At 41.2% G+C, this 18,649-nt stretch overlaps 1 protein-coding gene across 2 annotated transcripts; it reads left to right on the forward strand.

Moving 5' to 3' along the window:
• Nucleotides 1-204: 204 nt before the first annotated feature.
• On the forward strand, nt 205-9,906 carry pcid2 (PCI domain containing 2). 2 transcript variants are annotated; one of them, XM_080734729.1, is made up of 15 exons: nt 205-267; nt 1,943-2,014; nt 3,525-3,614; nt 3,832-3,905; nt 4,177-4,242; nt 4,593-4,634; nt 4,974-5,028; nt 5,526-5,629; nt 6,098-6,173; nt 7,391-7,532; nt 8,012-8,112; nt 8,206-8,279; nt 8,433-8,558; nt 8,680-8,803; nt 9,781-9,906. In XM_080734729.1, exons 2-15 carry the CDS (start codon nt 1,979-1,981, stop codon nt 9,868-9,870), a joined length of 1,200 nt encoding a protein of 399 aa, XP_080590855.1. In that variant the 5' UTR covers nt 205-267; nt 1,943-1,978; the 3' UTR covers nt 9,871-9,906. The 2 variants fall into 2 exon arrangements, with proteins under 2 accessions (XP_080590855.1, XP_080590856.1); XM_080734730.1 differs by lacking the exons at nt 205-267; nt 1,943-2,014; nt 3,525-3,614; ... (3 more) ...; nt 4,974-5,028; nt 5,526-5,629 and adding an exon at nt 5,741-5,757.
• The last annotated feature ends 8,743 nt before the right edge of the window (nt 9,907-18,649 follow it).

An 18,649-nucleotide genomic window follows, 5' to 3' on the forward strand; every position in this document is an offset into this window, starting at 1 on the left:
TACATTTTGAATTCCGGACATTTACTTATAACGGAGTATTTCTACATTGCAGTATTGATACTTCATTTTTTTTATTTTTACTTTTTCCACCACTGTAAAGAAACGCTTCCAGCGGTTTTCGAGCTCTTATTCTGACAACTTCCGGCAGGCTGACCCCGACAACCCGGATGTAGTTGCTCCGTGATGCGGAAGCGAAGGACAACAAACCACCAGAAGAACTACAAACCGCACGAGGACTCAAACAACGGATCTCCAATCACTCCCGCGGTATTTAAAACCATTTAAACCACCTTTCCACTGAGCTGCGTGTGATCTATTGATCCGCGGTGTGTTCATGTTGACCAGGATATTAAAATACGTCTATAAATTAACTCGGTGTGTAGAATGGAAACAGAACCGTTAGCCGGTAGCTAATGGCTAATTCTAATGCAATAGCATTGTGTATTTTAATTAATATCTCATTAAAATCAGTTAACGTCACACAGCTGGGTTTAAATAAGCTGCAATCCAGAATTTATATTCTAATGCAGGGGTCTTCACGTTTTCAGGCCAAGGAGGGGAGCCCTTAGTTTAGAGAGAGATGAAGCAGGGACCCCCGCAACCTGTTCACAGATATTTTCAGCACAATCAGTGTATTTTGGATTCATGTCAATTTGTATTTTCAGATATTTATCTACTTGAACCTTTACTTGAACCTTTCACCCAACCTTTCAGCTCACAACGCCTTGCAGCGCGAGGCATTGTGAGCTTGTAGATCTGCTATTTTTGGCTAAAGTTCTATCCCACAAAGATTTGGAGGACCCCCTGTAGTAATTCTGAGGACCGGCTGTTGAAGACCCTTGTTCTAATGAATAAAGCGTAATTTATATTTATTTTATGAATTATTATCATAGAGTTATAATAAGAATAGAGAGGACACCAGATATCCCCGCCCGTCCACTTGCATTGAGTTGCTCACCCAGCGCATGAGGCGTTTTCACCCCTCCTTCCGTGTAGTAAAGATTATTATACATTTGATAATATTATGTTTATTATTGACATTATAGTCTAAGACACTGTTTCTCAACGTCTGGTCCTGGGACCACTAACATGGACCCTTACAGGTCTGTGACTCTTGAGAGTGCAACAAATGGAACGAAATGGACCTGTAAATCCATCTATGAAATCTATTAAAATGCATAGACATCAAAGGGGGCTTGAGCCCCTGCCCTTTTACCCGTCTGTAAAAAGTGCTCTCTCCAGGCCATGCAGTGGCAGTTTTCACTATGGTGAAAGAAATGCAAATGCCCTCTTTCCATGCCATACCTGAAGGCAGCATTCAAGAGAATACACACTCCTGAACTTGAATGCAGAATCTTATGTTAAAAGAATTGCAATATGTGTGTAGAAATCCCAGTATTGACTTGATTATTCTTACTTCAGTCAGTGTGGTATCAACTGAAGTAGCAGACCTCCAAGCTCACAACGTGTTGCAGTGCGACACGTTGTGAGCTTGGAGATCGGCTATCAGTCGGTAGAGCTCTCGCCTTTGAACCGCAAGGTCATGGGTTCGATTCTGGGCACCGCCAACTCAGCGTATGAGTAGCACGGCTTGGCAAGTCGTGCGGCAAGTACTGGGAGCTGATGGTAGGTGTGGCGCTCCACCTCAGCAGTCCATCTCCCAGGGGTCTAGCGCATTGTAACGGGGACAGACTCCCGCGTGTTACCGGCTGATACCGACAATAAGCCACTCCCGACCTACTTGTGTATTTCGATATTTTCACGAAAAGGCCCTTTTAAGAAATGTCAGCCCCTGCATCTAACATTCTCTGCATGTCTTTGTTGTTGACACACATGGACATCCTGATTCTGATACATAATGTTTTGAGATGGGGGTCCTTGACATGAAAACTAAGGTGATATTGAATGTTTTTAATGTGTTTTTTTGTTAATGTTATTGTAGGTTGGTTTGTGTTGACCTTTGACCTGTACGACAGCAATGGCGCACATAACAATCAACCAGTACCTGCAACAGGTAACACTTACACCTTTTATACGTTTTATTATACTATTCATTTACACCCTGTCTGTCATTTGTATTGTCTGTGGTGGGAAAAGTACTCACATTTTATACTTAACCCTGCAAGACCTGAATTAATTTCTACTGGACCAAAAAAATTAAAAGAAATCAGATGGTGTTGTAGGAGTCCTAATCACAGGAAAATGTAATGTTAAAAAATTAATAATGTTTTTGTAAGGTTTTATAGCCATAAGTCATGCTCTAATTTGCATTATGGGGATATTTTTTCACAATAATAACATATGTACATGTTCTAGACATTCTAATGATCACGAAAAACAATATTACAGGCATTTTACTTATGTTTTAGTGAGGAATAGCTTCAGTTAAAAAGTGAGATGTTGTTCGTCCAGGCGCTGGAATTACAACTTCTCTGGGAGGTGTGAATGTCATTCTCTGTGGGGGGTATTTATATGCAAATATCGTGGCCAATGGCATTGTAATACTAAACAATATGATTTAATGGTGATGTTAATGTGAAAAAAGAACAGGAAAACTAATTATAACATTTTTTTAAAAATGATTAAAAAAATGTTGCCAAAAAGCAACGCTGGGCCTTGCAGGGTTAAAGGAGCTATAGTCAACTTTTTCATTGTAGGGCCGACACTTTGTTTACATTCTAGTCTATAGACTAGGACAATGGCCAAAATGATTATTTTATCATTATTGTACGCTTTTTGTGGTCATTTTTGAATAGAAACACATATATGAAGCTTATTTTTTTATAAAATATTTTCGAAACATTATTTTTATTTTAGCATCCATTTTTCAAGAAAAAGTAGACTATAGCTCCTTTAAGTAAAACCTGTCACCCAACAGTTTTGGTGGAGCAACCAAAACCTCACAGGGGATAAGGCTAAAGTCCAAATATGAACCAAACACTCTATAGCAACTAGTAATATCAGAACATAGACCCATTTTGTAAGTATTTGAATTAAATGAAATCACTTGCCCTACCTTTAACTTGATGGGATTCCAGGATTGAAAGGTAGGACTCGTTGAAAGCGCACGTCTCTGATATTGTCCTTCTAATGAATGTTGGACTCACGTTCCGATGTTCATTCATTTAGGCTGGAATTATTTTATACTTTAGCTATTGAAAAATAGCAGATATACAAGCTCACAGCGCGGCACTCGTGAGCTTGTAGATAATGCTATTTTTGATGAAGCCGTGAATTTCTTTTTTTTTAGCAAATGTGTATTTTTAAAGCAAACATTTTTAACTCAAATATTTGCTTCTGGGGGAGGGGTGTCCCTGATACAATATTTTGAGTTGGGGGTTGGCGGCCAAATACATACTAGGGGTCCTTGACATGAAAAAGTTTGAGAACCACTGGTTTAGAAGAAAGATTTAGAGGACATTTATAGAATCGGGTCAAAAATATTCAAATGTCCACGATTTTTCAAAAAATAGATCTACGTTCACATGATTGAACCATTGTGTTATTTCACCGTGTCTTTTCAGATCTATGAGGCCATCGACAACAGAGACGGATCGGTCTGCGCTGAAATGTTGTCCTTCAAACACCCTCACGTCGCTAACCCCCGTCTGCAGGTAATATAATAATAATAATAATAATAATAATAACTAGAACTGCACTCTGCCAACATACTCCTTGCGCACAAGTAGGCCTACTTCTGCTCATAGATGTAATAATACTAGTGTGTGTGTGTGTGTGTGTGTGTGTGTGTGTGTGTGTGTGTGTGTGTGTGTGTGTGTGTGTGTGTGTGTGTGTGTGTGTGTGTACTGTGTGTGTGTGTGTGTGTTGCAGTTGGCCAGTCCAGAGGAGAAATGCCAGCAGATCCTAGAACCTCCATATGATGAGATGGTGGCCGCTCACCTCAGGTACACACACACACACACACACACACGCGGATGCATGGAATTTGGCTTCTGTTTCATGTGTCTAAAGCAGTGGTTCTCAAAGGTTGAACCAGTTCAGAGTGTTTCCACACTGTCCTTAGAATTGTACTGATTGTGTGTGTGTGTGTGTGTGCGTGCGTGCGTGTGTGCGTGTGTGTGTGCGTGTGTGTGTGTGTGTGCGCGTGCGTGCGTGTGTGTGCGCGCTTGTGTGTGTGTGTGTGTGTGTGTGTGTGTGTGTGTGTGTGTTTTACAGGTGTACCTACGCTGTGTCCAACCATGACTTTATAGAGGCCTACACATTCCAGACCCTCGTCGTTCAATATCCTACACATGCACAGACAAACAGACAGACCGGTCTGCTTATTGATTGATTGATTGAAGTATTTATTAGAAGTTTTTATAGGAAATGGAACAGTTTCATGACAGTACTGTTCATGGTTGAACATGATCTGTGGAGCTGCCTCTGGTGTTGTAATTGTGGACATCCTTGGTATTTTGGAAGTATTTTGTCAGGTACATGGGTATCTTAGTCATGTAGTGTATCTTGTACACCAAGCCCATTGCAAGATGCTGTACTCTGGTCAGCTACTTTGAGCCACCCCACGCTAGACTGGTGACTGGAGGTGAGGCGAGTTCACTCAATAATAGTTGTGTTCCTTAACGTGCTACATCATTCCTGAAGGCCTTCCAGTCCCATAAAGAGGAGAACTGGTGAGTGTCTTAAACTACATCCTGTTCTGTGTTATTCTGTTTCCTGTTGTTCATTATTATGTTTCCTTTTGTTGTTATTCTGTTTCCCATTGTCCACTATTATGTTTCCTGTTGTATACTATGCGGTTTCCTGTTGTTCATTATTTTGTTTCCTTTTGTTGTTATTCTGTTTCCCATTGTCCCACTATTATGTTTCCTGTTGTATACTATGCGGTTTCCTGTTGTTCATTATTATGTTTCCTGTTCTCCGTTATTCTGTTTCCTGTTGTTCGTTATTCTGTTTCCTGTTGTTCGTTATTCTGTTTCCTGTTGTTTATTATTCTGTTTCCTGTCACTCAGGGCCCTGCCTGTGATGTTCGCGGTGACCCTTGACCTGAGGGTGTTCGCCAACAATGTAAGACACTTCATCTAGGTTCTGGGGGTTCCCCAGTTAAAATATGATTATGTTGGGGGTCGCAGCCTGAAAAGGTTGAGAACCACTGATTTATGAGATGATACCATGTACCCGGGTAGCTCAGTCGGTAGAGCTCTCACCTCTGTACCGCAAGGTAATGGGTTCGATTCCGGGCACCGCCAACTCAGCGTATGAGTAGCACGGCTTGGCAAGTTGTGCGGCAAGTACTGGGAGCTGATGGTAGGTGTGGCGCTCCACCTCAGCAGTCCATCTCCCAGGGGTCTAGCGCATTGTAACGGGGACAGACTCCCGCGTGTTACCGGCTGATACCGACAATAAGCCACTCCCGACCTACTTGTTGTGTCCACTCACTCTGTGTCTCAGAGGAGGGCTGTGGACAGCTCAGAAACATGTCTACCAGTGAATGACTTTCCGTGTGTTCTTGTACACAAAGATGCCGTTGTGAATAAAGTTGTTTAATTTTGACATTTTCGCAGGCGGAGCAGCAGCTACAGAAGAAGGGCAAAGGTCAACCAGGAGACATGCAGGAGAAAGCAGCAGAGCAGCTGATGAGCTGCTTCAGAGTGTGTGCTAGTGACAAGTTAGTGCACGCACACACACACACACACACACACACACACACACACACACACACACACACACACACACACACACACACACACACACAGAACAGCTGATGAGCTGCTTCAGAGTGTGTGCTAGTGACAAGTTAGTGCACACACAGGCGCGTGCACTGCACACACACACGTTTTTTCTGTTAATAATTAATAATGTCATGTTTTACTAATACATTAAAAGTGTGTTGGTTTGACATAATCTCGCTAAATAACAATTCGATAATAACATTAACGCGCCAATAATAGTGCAAGTTTACATATGAGCTGGAGGGGAGTGACTTGCGTTATATTATCCTATTAATGATTGTATTCTCATTGTGTGTGTGTGTGTGTGTGTGTGTGTGTGTGTGTGTGTGTGTGTGTGTGTGTGTGTGTGTGTGTGTGTGTGTGTGTGTGTGTGTGTGTGTGTGTGTGTGTGTGTGTGTGTACAGTCGTGCTGGCATTGAGGACTCTAAGAAGTGGGGGATGCTGTTTCTCATCAACCAGTTGTTCAAAATCTACTTCAAGGTGAATGACGACTGATTCCATACTGATTGATTCATGATGATTTCACTCTTTTAACGATTCGTTAACGATTCGTTATTTATTGTAATCTTGTAACATTTTTGAGCAACACGGTGTCACTGCTTGTCAAGCCGAACTAGGGATGGAACGATTTATTTGATTTACGATATTATCCCAATAATCAAAATATCTCCACCATCTCTCTTTTTGGCAAAGTGATTTGGTAGAGAGTGAAAAAAAGACTAAAAAATGGCCGATCTACAAGCTCACAACACGTCGCAGGTCTGAATCCAAATGTCAGGGTTCCCACGGTCATGGGATTACTGTAAATATTTTTAAATTAGAAAGACTGTTTCCCAGGCCTGGATATTACTCAAATGCTTTGGAAAAGGTTTGTTTTTGGCTATTGATTTTGTAATTTGTTCATAAAACGACATGTCCCAAACATTATGTGATATCCCTGTGACCTAATGTGTACAGACATCACATGACAAAAGGAATAGATCTACAAGCTAACAACATGTTGCATCGTGATACGTTGATAGCTTGTAGATCTGTTCCTGTTGTCACGTGACGCCTCTCGAGTCTGTCTTGGGGGCATTGACGTCACACTGGAGTAAAGCCTCGTTATTGCACTGTGTGATTTCTAAAGGCTGGAAACGAGGCAAAATAATGGAAAAGTTACGGAAATGTTTTGAAAATCCAAATTTTTTCACACTCACTCCTGAGGGCCACAGTGCATACAGGCAAAAATAGCCGATCTACAAGCAGCTTGTAGATCGTCTATTTTAGCAATTTTTTAATTGGAATCCTGAATTATTTTTATTTTTTTATTTTTTTCATTGGAATCCTGAAAAGTAAATTTTGTATTAGTTAATTTCAAATGCATTTATATGTTCTTCTGTCAACTTTATGAACTTAAATACAAATGCATTGGACATAAAAAAAGATGAAGTACTTGTCATCAAGCTACTAATATAGACTCAAGTAATTAAGCGGGTCATGTTTGCATGGTTGGAATTAATAACAGCTGAAATCAATAACATATCAGCGTTCCGGTATTAACCTGCGGGCCGCATTAAGTGAAGGTGAGGGCCGCATGTGGCCCCCGGGCCGCCAGTTGCCCATGTATGGTCTAACTGCTTGTGTGTGTGTGTGTGTGTGTGTGTGTGTGTGCGCGCGTGCGTGCGTGCGTGCGTGCGTGCGTGCATGTGTAACAGATCAATAAGCTGCACCTGTGTAAGCCTCTGATCAGGGCGATCGACAGCTCCAACCTGAAGGACGAGTACAGCATGGCTCAGAGGGTCACCTTCAAGTACTACGTAGGACGCAAGGCCATGTTCGACAGCGACTTCAAACCTGGTGCGTACTGACCTGCACCACTAGGTGACACTGTCGGATGCAAGGCCATGTTCCACAGCCACTTTCAAACTGTGGTACACGTTAGAGTCGATTGCTACTTGGTTCCAAGTAGGAATCAAATGCGAGTCAATGGGTACTGGGTAGTGGGTACCCATGCCAAGGAATGAATTTGGACGGCTATAGCTGAGTGGTTAGTGAGCCCGTCTGGGCAGCCGGAGGTCCTGGTTGTCCCAGGTTACATTCCAGTGAGAACATTGAAAACATTAAACAGGAAGTAATTGGAGATCTGTTTTTCTCGATGACGTCATTTCTTATGTTCCGGTTCCGCTATGATTCCAACTTCCAAAAAAAAAGAAAGAAATATAAAACTGAGTAGCCAATTATTTTCACCCCCTTTTCCTCCCCAAAAATAATGTGCGTATCATGATCATTTGATGTACAAAACCTTAACGTTGCTCTTCCTTCCTGTGTCTCTCCAGCTGAGGAGTACTTGTCGTTTGCCTTCCAGCATTGTCATCGATCCAGCCAGAAGAACAAACGAATGATCCTCATCTACCTGCTGCCTGTGAAGATGTTGCTGGTAATATATTTATTCATATGCCTCTATCTGTTAACATGTTATATTTATTTAGTTATATATTATATTATTAATGTTTATAATCATGTGTTTCAGGGTCACATGCCGTCTCATCAGCTCCTCAGGAAGTATGACCTCATGCAGTTTGCTGATGTCACCAGAGCTGTGAGGTAATAATGATGTCATGATGATGTCATACTCCCATGTTGCAGCACCTCACATGGTAGCACTCACATATATTCCTCTGTCAGTGAATTGAATGTCTGTCTGTATATTCCTCTGTCAGTGAATGTAATGTCTGTCTGTATATTCCTCTATGTCAGTGAGGGCAACCTGCTACTGCTGAATGAAGCTCTGTCCAAACATGAGACCTTCTTCATCCGCTGTGGAATCTTCCTCATCCTGGAGAAACTCAAGATCATCACCTACCGCAACCTCTTCAAGAAAGTGTGAGTGCTATTAGTTCAACACCAATTGAATTTGAACCCCATCATGCTAGAGTTCCAGTGGTTCATGGGGATCAGACTTAGATTCTAACCTGTGCGTGTGCGCGCGTGCGTGCTGGAACAGGAACCTGCTGTTGAAGACCCATCAGCTGCCTCTGGATGCGTTCCTGGTGGCTCTGAAGATGATGAACGTAGAGGACGTAGACATCGATGAGGTGCAGTGTCTACTGGCCAACCTCATCTATATGGTACACACACACACACACACACACACAGCCTGAAGCCCCTCAAACCCATGGGTTAAAGTTCCACGACAATTCCATTCCAGTTATATGCAAGCATGTTTACCTAGCATCCTAGCCTATAGAAGATGGCCTGTTTGCCTAGTGTCCCAGACCTAGCCTATTGAAAGGGTTATTATTGACCATATTCACACCGTGGCCATCTTGGATCACCACATCCCATCTGAGGGCGATAGCGAGAGAGCGTAACAGACCCGCACTTCCCGACGTAGGTGGATACCTTTTTAGGAGGCAGAAGCATGTTTGTAGTCTATTCATTTACAATGAGAGAGCTAACGTGAACACAGCTTCTGAACTATGGTCACTGAACTAAATATTGGACCAGATCGTCACAAGCCACATAATATTAACACAATTGTCATACTAAAGTGGCTTTTTTCAGCTACACAAAAAAGGAGAAAATCTACTTTATTATCGCCCTTTATCTGTCCCAGCAACAAACTCTCGCTGGACTCTAGCACCAGTAAACACACTCTCGCGGGATCTATAGCACTAGTAAACACACTCTCGCGGGATCTATAGCACTAGTAAACACACTCTCGCGGGATCTATAGCACTAGTAAACACACTCTCGCGGGATCTATAGCACTAGTAAACACACTCTCGCGGGATCTATAGCACCAGTAAACAGGACATTCGCGAGATGCCGCCCACTTAGGAGGCTATGTGTAGGCTTTCGCACTCCAGTGGATCCAATGAGGTTGCAATATCTTCATAAATTAAAAACCTTTGATATGGTTAAAGATTAAAGCATTTTGGAGGTGCTCAAAACTAGCAATATGTTTGGAAACATCATCATCCTTTCATATTCTGCAATTTTTTAGGAAACGAGTGCGATCTCTCTAAAGTTATTATTATAAACTATTGTACAATTCTAATTTAACTTTCCCCCCCCTCTCTCTCTCTCTCTCTCTCTCTCTCAGGGTCACATCAAGGGTTACATCTCTCATCAGCACCAGAAGTTGGTTGTCAGCAAACAGAATCCCTTCCCCCCTCTGTCATCTATCTCCTAAACAACACTACCCACAAACCCCTCTGTTTAATAACTGTAATTTTTATACAATAAAGAAATCTTTTTTGACAAAATGTGTTGGGCTTTTTTATTTATCTGAGATCAGCATCTCAGTGTGGCTTTAAACGGTTAATGTTTGTCCATGGAGTAATCATTGCTATAGTGTTTGTTCAGTAGCAGTGTAAAATAGCTCTATATTGTGATATTAATCATTGCTATAGTGTTTGTTCAGTAGCAGTGTTAAATAGCTCTATATTGTGATAGTAATCATTGCTATAGAGTGTGTGTTCAGTAAGTGATAATAGCTCTATATTGTGATAGTAATCATTGCTATAGGTCACAGATAGCAGTATGTTTGTTGCAGTTTACCATGAGATACGTCACAGATTGTCTCCGTTTAGACGTGTACACAGCGGTAAACCCATAGACCATATAAATGTGTCATCATGCTCTGATGTCACTGTGATGTCAGGGGAACCACTCTAACCCTAACCACTATCATCAATAATTAATATAAATGGTCTGTTGTCAAGTATTTGTTCTAAACAAAACACAAATAACTCAAATAACTCAACATTACCAAATGTAACCAGGCGTGCAAAAAATACAACAAAATAGCCTTTCTTTGACCTCTTCAGAATGAGATAAGTAACAGAACAAGGAATCCTGACAAATCAGGGAAAAAAATGACTGTTTGACAGTGCTGGCGGGCCGTTTATAGTACGATTTAGGAATGAAGCTGTGGGCCGCATAAAAGTTGTCATCGGGCCGCATTTGGCCCCCGGGCCGCACTTTGGACACCCCTGCACTAACAGAATCCCTTTTAAGCCCATATGGAGTTCCCTGATGTCATCAATATTAATGATGCCCTGTTAGAGAGATCCCTGTGATGCCAGGGGAACAAATCCCTTTTATGCCCATAAATGGATATCCCTGATGTCCACATCACTGTGACGTGACCTCGTCGCTTGTCGCCCTGAGGCGTCTTACTGGTATTCCTTGTTCAATTAATTCTTCATGAATTGTGTCTTCTTGGTTCAGTCTGTAGGCTACAGTGTTTTTACATGTTTGTGCAGTGATTTGAACACTTTGCTTATTTTACATTTCATTTTGTATATTTATTAACAGTTCCCAGACAAGTTTAGAGTCTAATGCCTCATTCACACTACAGATATATAGTTGAACGTTTTGCTTGGTAATTCAATGTAATCTCAATGGAAACCAGCTTTAAAGATGCAGGAGATCCTGAGAACAAAGCTTTGAAAGCTTTAAAGCTGGTTTCCATTGAGATTACATTGAATTACCAAGCTAAACGTTCAACTATATATCTGTAGTGTGAATGAGGCATAAGGTTTGAGTCAACAGTTTATAATTTCGTCGGGCAAAAACAAAGTACGGCTCAGTGTTAAAGTTGTAAATGTTTTTACATGATAAAAGGAACATGTTGGTGTAGTATTGCTACTTTGTCACAAGATGGGGCACTTTCCTAACCGTTCCTCTAGTAGGCCTACAGTTGTTCAAAAACATTTTATGGACCCAAACTAGTGAAAATAGCTGATCTACATGTAGACCTGCGATTTTCACTACTTCTTAATTATTAAAAATCATGGAATTTCTTACATTTGTTCGTGGTGTTTCAAAATGTTTTCTTAAAATGTTCTTATTTAAAAAGAAATTTAGATTTTATGGGGGGGAGGGAAAAACGTTTTGAAATAGGCCTATATATTTTATTAATGTAGGAAAAGCAAATGGGATATTTACTCGAGTCGTGGCCCATGGTCTCTGCATTTGCGTTTTAAGCTTGTATATCAGCTATAGTTTTCAATGTATAAAGTTATTAAATATGTCTGTCCTTTATTTGCATATAGGTTATTTGTCATATCTGCCCTATGCAACTTTAAGCCTAAAAGCAAACGGGAATGTGTCCAATGACAAAAACACTACCCTAAGGCCCCAGACTACTATACACACAATGAGTGAGGACAATGGACACACACCACACCTGATACAATCCAATGCATTTTAATGTTTGCCTGTTTATTGAATCATTGGGGTGGTGGTGGTAATAATGGGTGTGGTCTCTTCTCCTGTGTCTCTCCTGCACTGCTCCAAGGAAGTTATTTAAGAAGGAAGGGAAACACGTGACCACATGGGCATGCGTATGGAGCTCAGCATGGGTGCCAAACTGCACTTGTTTATGATGTCACAAGATGGCACTGTTTTCCCTTTTCTTTGACGATGGCTGGACAGCTTGCTTTCACGGTCTAGCGATGCAGCCAGGTTGTGCAGCCCAGGCAGAAACTTGCTCTGTGCTCTTTAGATACATCAATTAAATTAAACAGATCGCAAGTCGGCAAACAAACACTCTGAAAAAAACGTGTGATATATGTTCTTCTATATTCCAGAACCGATTTGATGACAAAGGTCGCAATCGTCCAGAAATAATGTTTGTTCACAAGCAGTACAGCCCACGTAACAGACGCCTCCCATGCATCCCATTCCATGACTTCTATTCATCACACTTCCGGTGGGAGTTCCTGGCACCCATGCTGAGCTCCATACGCATGCCCATGTGGTCACGTGTTTCCCTTCCTTCTTAAATAACTTCCTTGCACTGCTCTATGGCACTGCTGGGGGAAGTTCCTCGATTAATAGGAAGGTGCCAAGTGCTGTGGAGGAGAGGGGTGTTTACTAGATTTCAGATTAACAATGTTTATTGTCAATGAGTTTCCACCCACATTGTGCTGTGACCTGTGGTAGGATCCACTCTTATTTAAGGGAGGCTGCAGGAACTGATAGTCTAGTTAGATGGGAGCAACAACACAGATAGCATACATTGCTGAGGGAGATGCACAGGCAATTCACTACTCCTGCAAGAGTGCACAGGCATTTGGGCACCACTTCTTTACACCTGCAAACCTGAAATGTGACAAAGCTGATTCTGTTGCTGTTAAGAGTTCAGGCAACACTCATGCAGCAGAACACACAACCAAGCAATACAATTCACGCATGCTAAAACACATGCAGCCTTCTGAACAGCGGAAAAACACCTTTGTATGGCCAACTTTTGAACTTGAGCCAAATATAATTAACCTGAAAAGTGACTGCCAAAGCCACAATTTAAGGGTTCTTAGAGTCTAAGAAGTGTAAGACTTTGTCTTTGGGTCTTATGACCTGAGAATCTCTCTCTCTCTCTCTCTCTCTCTCTCTCTCTCTCTCTCTCTCTCTCTCTCTCTCTCTCTCTCTCTCTCTCTCTAAAAGAAAAAAACAAAAAAAAAAACAAGAAAAGAAACAGGATTAAATACATTTGTCAATGACATGAACAAAAACGAACAAAAACAATATTTCCACTGATCACAGAAGTATACATTTCTCTATTAAAATCATTGCAAAGCTATAAATAGTACGTATATTTCTGTGACATGCAGAAAGCTTTACACTGAGCATTCAGTGTCCTTGTTTCCATGTTGGGCATATGAGGTCTTTAGAAGATGTATAATCCATAGACATGCTCATTGGTCTGTTCAGTATATGTTTGGTCAAATATAAGGAATATACATTGTGTAGGGACAGGATCTATAAGTGTTCCGCCAACGCAGTACCTGTTTAAAACTTGATGATGATGAGGATGTGTGTATTGAATAGTTCAACCCACTGATGACTTTACTGTTTTTTTTTGTTTTGTTTTTTTTCTATTCACCTTAAATGTTCTGTGGACTGATAGGACAATGACGACAATGGGGGGGAGGGATGGGTTGGGGAGAAAAAAGAAAAAAGAAATGTCTTGATTACACTGTAATGATGTAAATCCATTGTTTATTTGACGTTGATATGAATAAAGATATTCTTAAAAAAAAAAGATGTATAATCCTATCAAGATGGGAAAAACTTTGGCATACAAAGTTGTATTTATAAGTCACAGAGCTTTCATTTATACAGATCAGATATGTTTGACCAGTAGGGACAGAACAGGATCTGTGTCAAATGGGTCAGTCCATGTCGCTACCGCATACGAGTCCATGGCGACTTCATCCTTTCCCTGTAAAGTAATACTAACTTTCAATATCGGTCCAAAAGATTTACATACTGTAAATCATTTCATTTCTTAACTTAATTGACATCTGGCAATCTCAACAATCATGGTGAGACAGCAGTTTATAATATGTAAGGTTGCATGAAGCATAAATTGGGTAAAAAAAAAAAAAACATTATCTGCATTGCCCATAACTTCTGAGATCATGATAATAGTACTCACCGTAGCTTCCACCTCCCTCTCCAACCCCAAAGTCAGGAAATCAGAGCACATTAGGGTAATTAGGGTAGCGTCAACAACTTCCACGATGTGCTCTTCAGAAGCGTGTTGCCCATCCAGCACATATTCAAGCTTAACTGAAATTAGCTGAAATTCAATACTGGTAGCTATGTCACAAGACCTGACAATTTATTTTTATTTGTATTATTATTATTATTATTATTCTTTTCTTTTTTAATTTCTGCTGTCCCTCTTGTATCGGGAAGTTCCAGCTATCCCTTCTTGCCCGGTTGTGTTCCAGTGCTGTTAGAGATTGGCAGCCCTTGCCACATACTGACAGAAGATAAAGCAGTGGTGTAAAGTAACTAAGTACTTTTACTTAAGTACTGTACTTAAGTACAATTTTGAGGTATCTGTACTTTACTTGAGTATTTCCAATTTCTAATACTTTTACTTCTACTCCACTACATCTCGGATCCAAATATTGTACTTTTACTTCGCTACATTTTTTGAAAACCTTAGCTACTAGTTACTTTGCAGTTATACATTATAATATAAAAAAAAACATATATTAACCACTTTAGCCTTATTTTATCCCTTGGCTATTTGAAAATAGCCGATCTACAAGCTCACAACGCGTCGCGATGCGACGCGTTGTGAGCTTGTAGATCGGCTATTTTCAAACATTTTGTACTTTTACTTTTGGCACTTTAAGTACATTTTGATGCCAATACTTTCATACTTTTACTCAAGTACATTTTGAATTCAGGACTTTTACTTGTAATGGAGTAGTTCTATATTGCTGTATTGATACTTTTACTTCAGTATAAAATGTGAGTACTTTTTACAACACTGAGATAAAGGCAGGGGAAAAAAAACAAAAATGACTCCATCAGCTAAAGAGAAAAGAGTGTCATATTAAATGAGAAAGCATAATGCCTAATACACTGCATTGGTCACCTGGTTCTGCATGGTATGACGAGTCAGGCTCTGTCTCCAGAGGATGACCCATCTCCCACCATCCTTGGTCTTGTCCAGAGGATGCCGCCAGAGTGTCTTGTCCATTAGAGCAAGCTGACATAATCAAGATTTATAGTTAAAAAAAGATAGGAAGACATTAAACACAAAAATTTAACACAACATATTTCTACCCATGACTGCCTGGCTGTGTACATTGATGTGGACAGCTCGTCCAAATGCGTTCTCTGTGTGTTTTGTGGTCTCCTTGTTCAGCCTGGCGTTTCTGTGATGCAACATTTCTCGACATGAACATGTAGGTGTTGTTGAGGAAATAATTTGCTTTAATCATATGAGAGAAAAACTGCTCCACTACTTATGTGTTGAGATGCCCCGCCAGCCGTGGTACAAAACCAACACGGATGTCGCAGCGCATCCTTTGGCTCATCCTTTGGCTCCTCTCATGGAATTTGTCACTCAGAGCATAATGGCCTTTGTAGACCCTGTATGGATGACACTCAACATCTGGAGGATTCTTCATTTCCGAGAGCGATGGAAGATTGACATGAATTAATTAATTGTACCCTCTCCGGCATCTCTGACCTTTTCAGGAGTTGGATCCAACAGCAGCCCCTCGTGTGGACTGAAAGGGATGCTCTCAGGTGCCCTCAAGTTGGTGTGCCTAAGCCTCTTGCAAAGTCATAGACGATGCCATGAAAGTGGGAGATCTGCTTAAGTCCCTTGGCCTAAGCCTCTTGCAAAGTCATAGACGATGCCATGAAAGTGGGAGATCTGCTTAACACACGGGTGACTAACCGGTCCCTTAGGCCGATTTTGAGATTTCAAAGTGCAATAACTCTCCCCATGAAGGTCTCAGAAATTTCCCCTTCCATGACTTTTCCTAAATACTCAAGATATATGTTCTCGTTTTTTTTCCCCTTCTGAAACGTTTCCTAATTATGAAATAAAATACAATTATACCACTCTGACGGCTATTATCGGCAGAAAAGACCGTTCTCCCCTTTTTCTCCCCCTCCCAGAAGAAGCAGAAGAGACTTCACACCTCCAGCCCACCCGGAGTGCGCCTTTGTTGCTTCTAATAGATCATTTACATTTCACTGTCAGCAAAGATAACATGACTAAATGTTGACTAATGTTTTATTTTATAACCCTCTAACCCTATACCTGAAAATAATAATGATAATATCAATGTATCAATTGTATTGTTATCGCGCGTTATCGCCGTACAGGTCCATTTGGTTTCATTCTAGAGCCAAACGCACAGCGTGTTTCTAAAAGCTAAGCATCATTTCAGCTAATAATACATATAAAGAACAACTGGGTGATCTATAAGTTATCGGCCAAAATGAATATCTTGTATAGATATGCCTACACGGCACACGCTGCACTGGGAGACATGGCCCTATATCTCCCGGTGCAGTCAGCCTGTTCTGTCTGAGTGGAGACCGCTTATAGACGGGCACGCATGTCACGGTGACATGGGTGCCGATCAAACAGTATAGGCACCCGACACTTGTGTCCTGCACGTTTAATTTCTAATGGATAATCATTTGCTTTTCATTGTTAGATGCCTAAGCAAAAAACACTACGTGAACATTTTACAGAGTGAAGAGAATGTGAATTATCTCTCTCTTTCTCTCTCATCATTTATCTGCCTCGCTCTGTCTATCTCTGCTACACCGTTCCCTCTCTCTCTTTCTCCCGAGCCCAGTTTGCGCAAATGGAACCTTATTTATTATATATATATTTAACTATCGAGAGCGCTCTCTTTCTTTCTCTTTCCCCTCCCTCTCTGCATGCATGCGTGCATGTGTGATGTCGGGACATCACATTACCTAAACATGATTCATTGGCTGGTTTTGTGAGTTGTCTAATAATAGCTAATATGAATGAAAATCGGGACATATGAAGGCGTAATTCTTTTACTTCGCTTCGTATGGCGTTGTGAGTTTGTAGAAGATTGGCTATTTGTGTAACAAAATACCCTATATTGTCAATGAACAAAACTAAGCCAAATGGAACCATACGGGTCCATTTGGTTTCATTTTACGCGCTCTCTTTCTCCCACATGTAAGGAACCTGCCTCTCTCTCCACGTCTTTTTTTTAATACTTTTTTATACCACGTCCACGATCGAACCATGCATGCGTTCGTTCCTATATATACAGCGCAAGGCATATCTCTCTCTCTCTCATGCATGCATGCGTGCGTGATGTCGGGACATCACATTACCTTGCCTTTCACCGCATAATCAATAGCGCGGTGCGCCCCGCTGTGTTGGCCTTGAATCTCCCAAACCGTAAATAAAACAAAGCCATAAAAGATATGTTTCTGGATAAACAAACGTGTCTATAACCACTCAAACTGCATGGCGCACTGTGCGCAAAGACGCTGATCATTGATTTATTCCTGCATGCAAAACCGAACTGTTTTAAAATGACTTTCAAAACTCAACAATCTGCTGGGCTGCGCTGCGAAGCGATACGAAATTAAACCAGTGACATTAAAAGTAAGATCATGCTACAAACTTAGTGTCATTTTCCCAAGCCTGTTTTTTTCCTGCTAAACCATGAAGTTAACATTGAAAGCGAGAGTATTTGAAAGGTCAATTGAAATGCTAATTCTAATTCGGAAGACAATAGAACCTCCGCTGGCAGCAGGGGGAGGAAGTGTTGCGCTCCTGGGCCAAAAGGGAGAGAATCTAACGGTCAAAATGAACGATAAATGCAGGCGTAGTGGTAGTTTTTTATTTTCAGTCACCCAAGTGTTAAGTCCCCTGAGTAGAACCTTCAAGCTGTACTCATGGGCAAAGTATAGCTGCCCATCCATCTGGAAAAACATTAACATAAATTAGAAATACATGGAAAGTAAACTATGTATAGGTTAACATTCAATGTAAAGAAAGATATCTGCAATAAAGCAGACAGCCCGCAACACTCCAAGTTAGATGAAGGCTTTTAGGTGCACGGCTCAAAGAAGCATAATGAGGAAGAGGTAGTAGCCAGCACTCAAGGAATATCCTTTTTAGATGATTTTATTTACCTCAATGCATGGACAGTATACGGACGCGTTTCGGCCGTTGCATGCAACGCTGAGGAAGGCCGAAGGGCCGCTGAAACTCTTGTCACTGTTTACAGTTGAAAGGTTTCTCTCCCGTGTGAGTATTCTGGTGCGTCTTCAGGTGAGTTCGCGTACCTTGGGAACCCCCTGGCGACGTGCTTCTATAAATGCGCCATGTTTTAATAATTGTAAGGACACACATAACAAAAAGTCCCAAATAACGAATGTATGCTGCAGCAGCTAATCTGTTACTGCTACTTTCGATTATTGCTAAAAAAACACCAAAAAGACCAGTAAAAATAACTATGGGTTCCCAAGGTACGCGGTCACACTGCTTACATCAGTATGACATCACACCGTACACAAATGACCCTTATATAAGACCGGCATTATCTACCGACAGATTGTGGAGATAAGCGACCAACGGTCGCTTATCTCCCGATTATTAGGGAGTCACTGGGTACCGGGTCCTGGGGCAGGCTGGGCAGGTA

The sequence above is a fragment of the Nannobrachium achirus genome (genome assembly GCF_963921795.1).
Source record: "Nannobrachium achirus genome assembly, chromosome: 10".
Classification (NCBI taxonomy): Eukaryota; Metazoa; Chordata; class Actinopteri; order Myctophiformes; family Myctophidae; genus Nannobrachium; species Nannobrachium achirus.

Excerpts from the sequence above, each read along its gene's own strand:
- pcid2 (XM_080734729.1), top strand. The coding sequence starts at position 1,979 with ATGGCGCACATAACAATCAACCAGTACCTGCAACAG. Across the intron at positions 3,906-4,176 it reads ATGGTGGCCGCTCACCTCAG|GTGTACCTACGCTGTGTCCA; the intron begins GTACACACACAC and ends TGTGTTTTACAG. Across the intron at positions 4,243-4,592 it reads TTCCAGACCCTCGTCGTTCA|ATCATTCCTGAAGGCCTTCC; the intron begins ATATCCTACACA and ends TTAACGTGCTAC.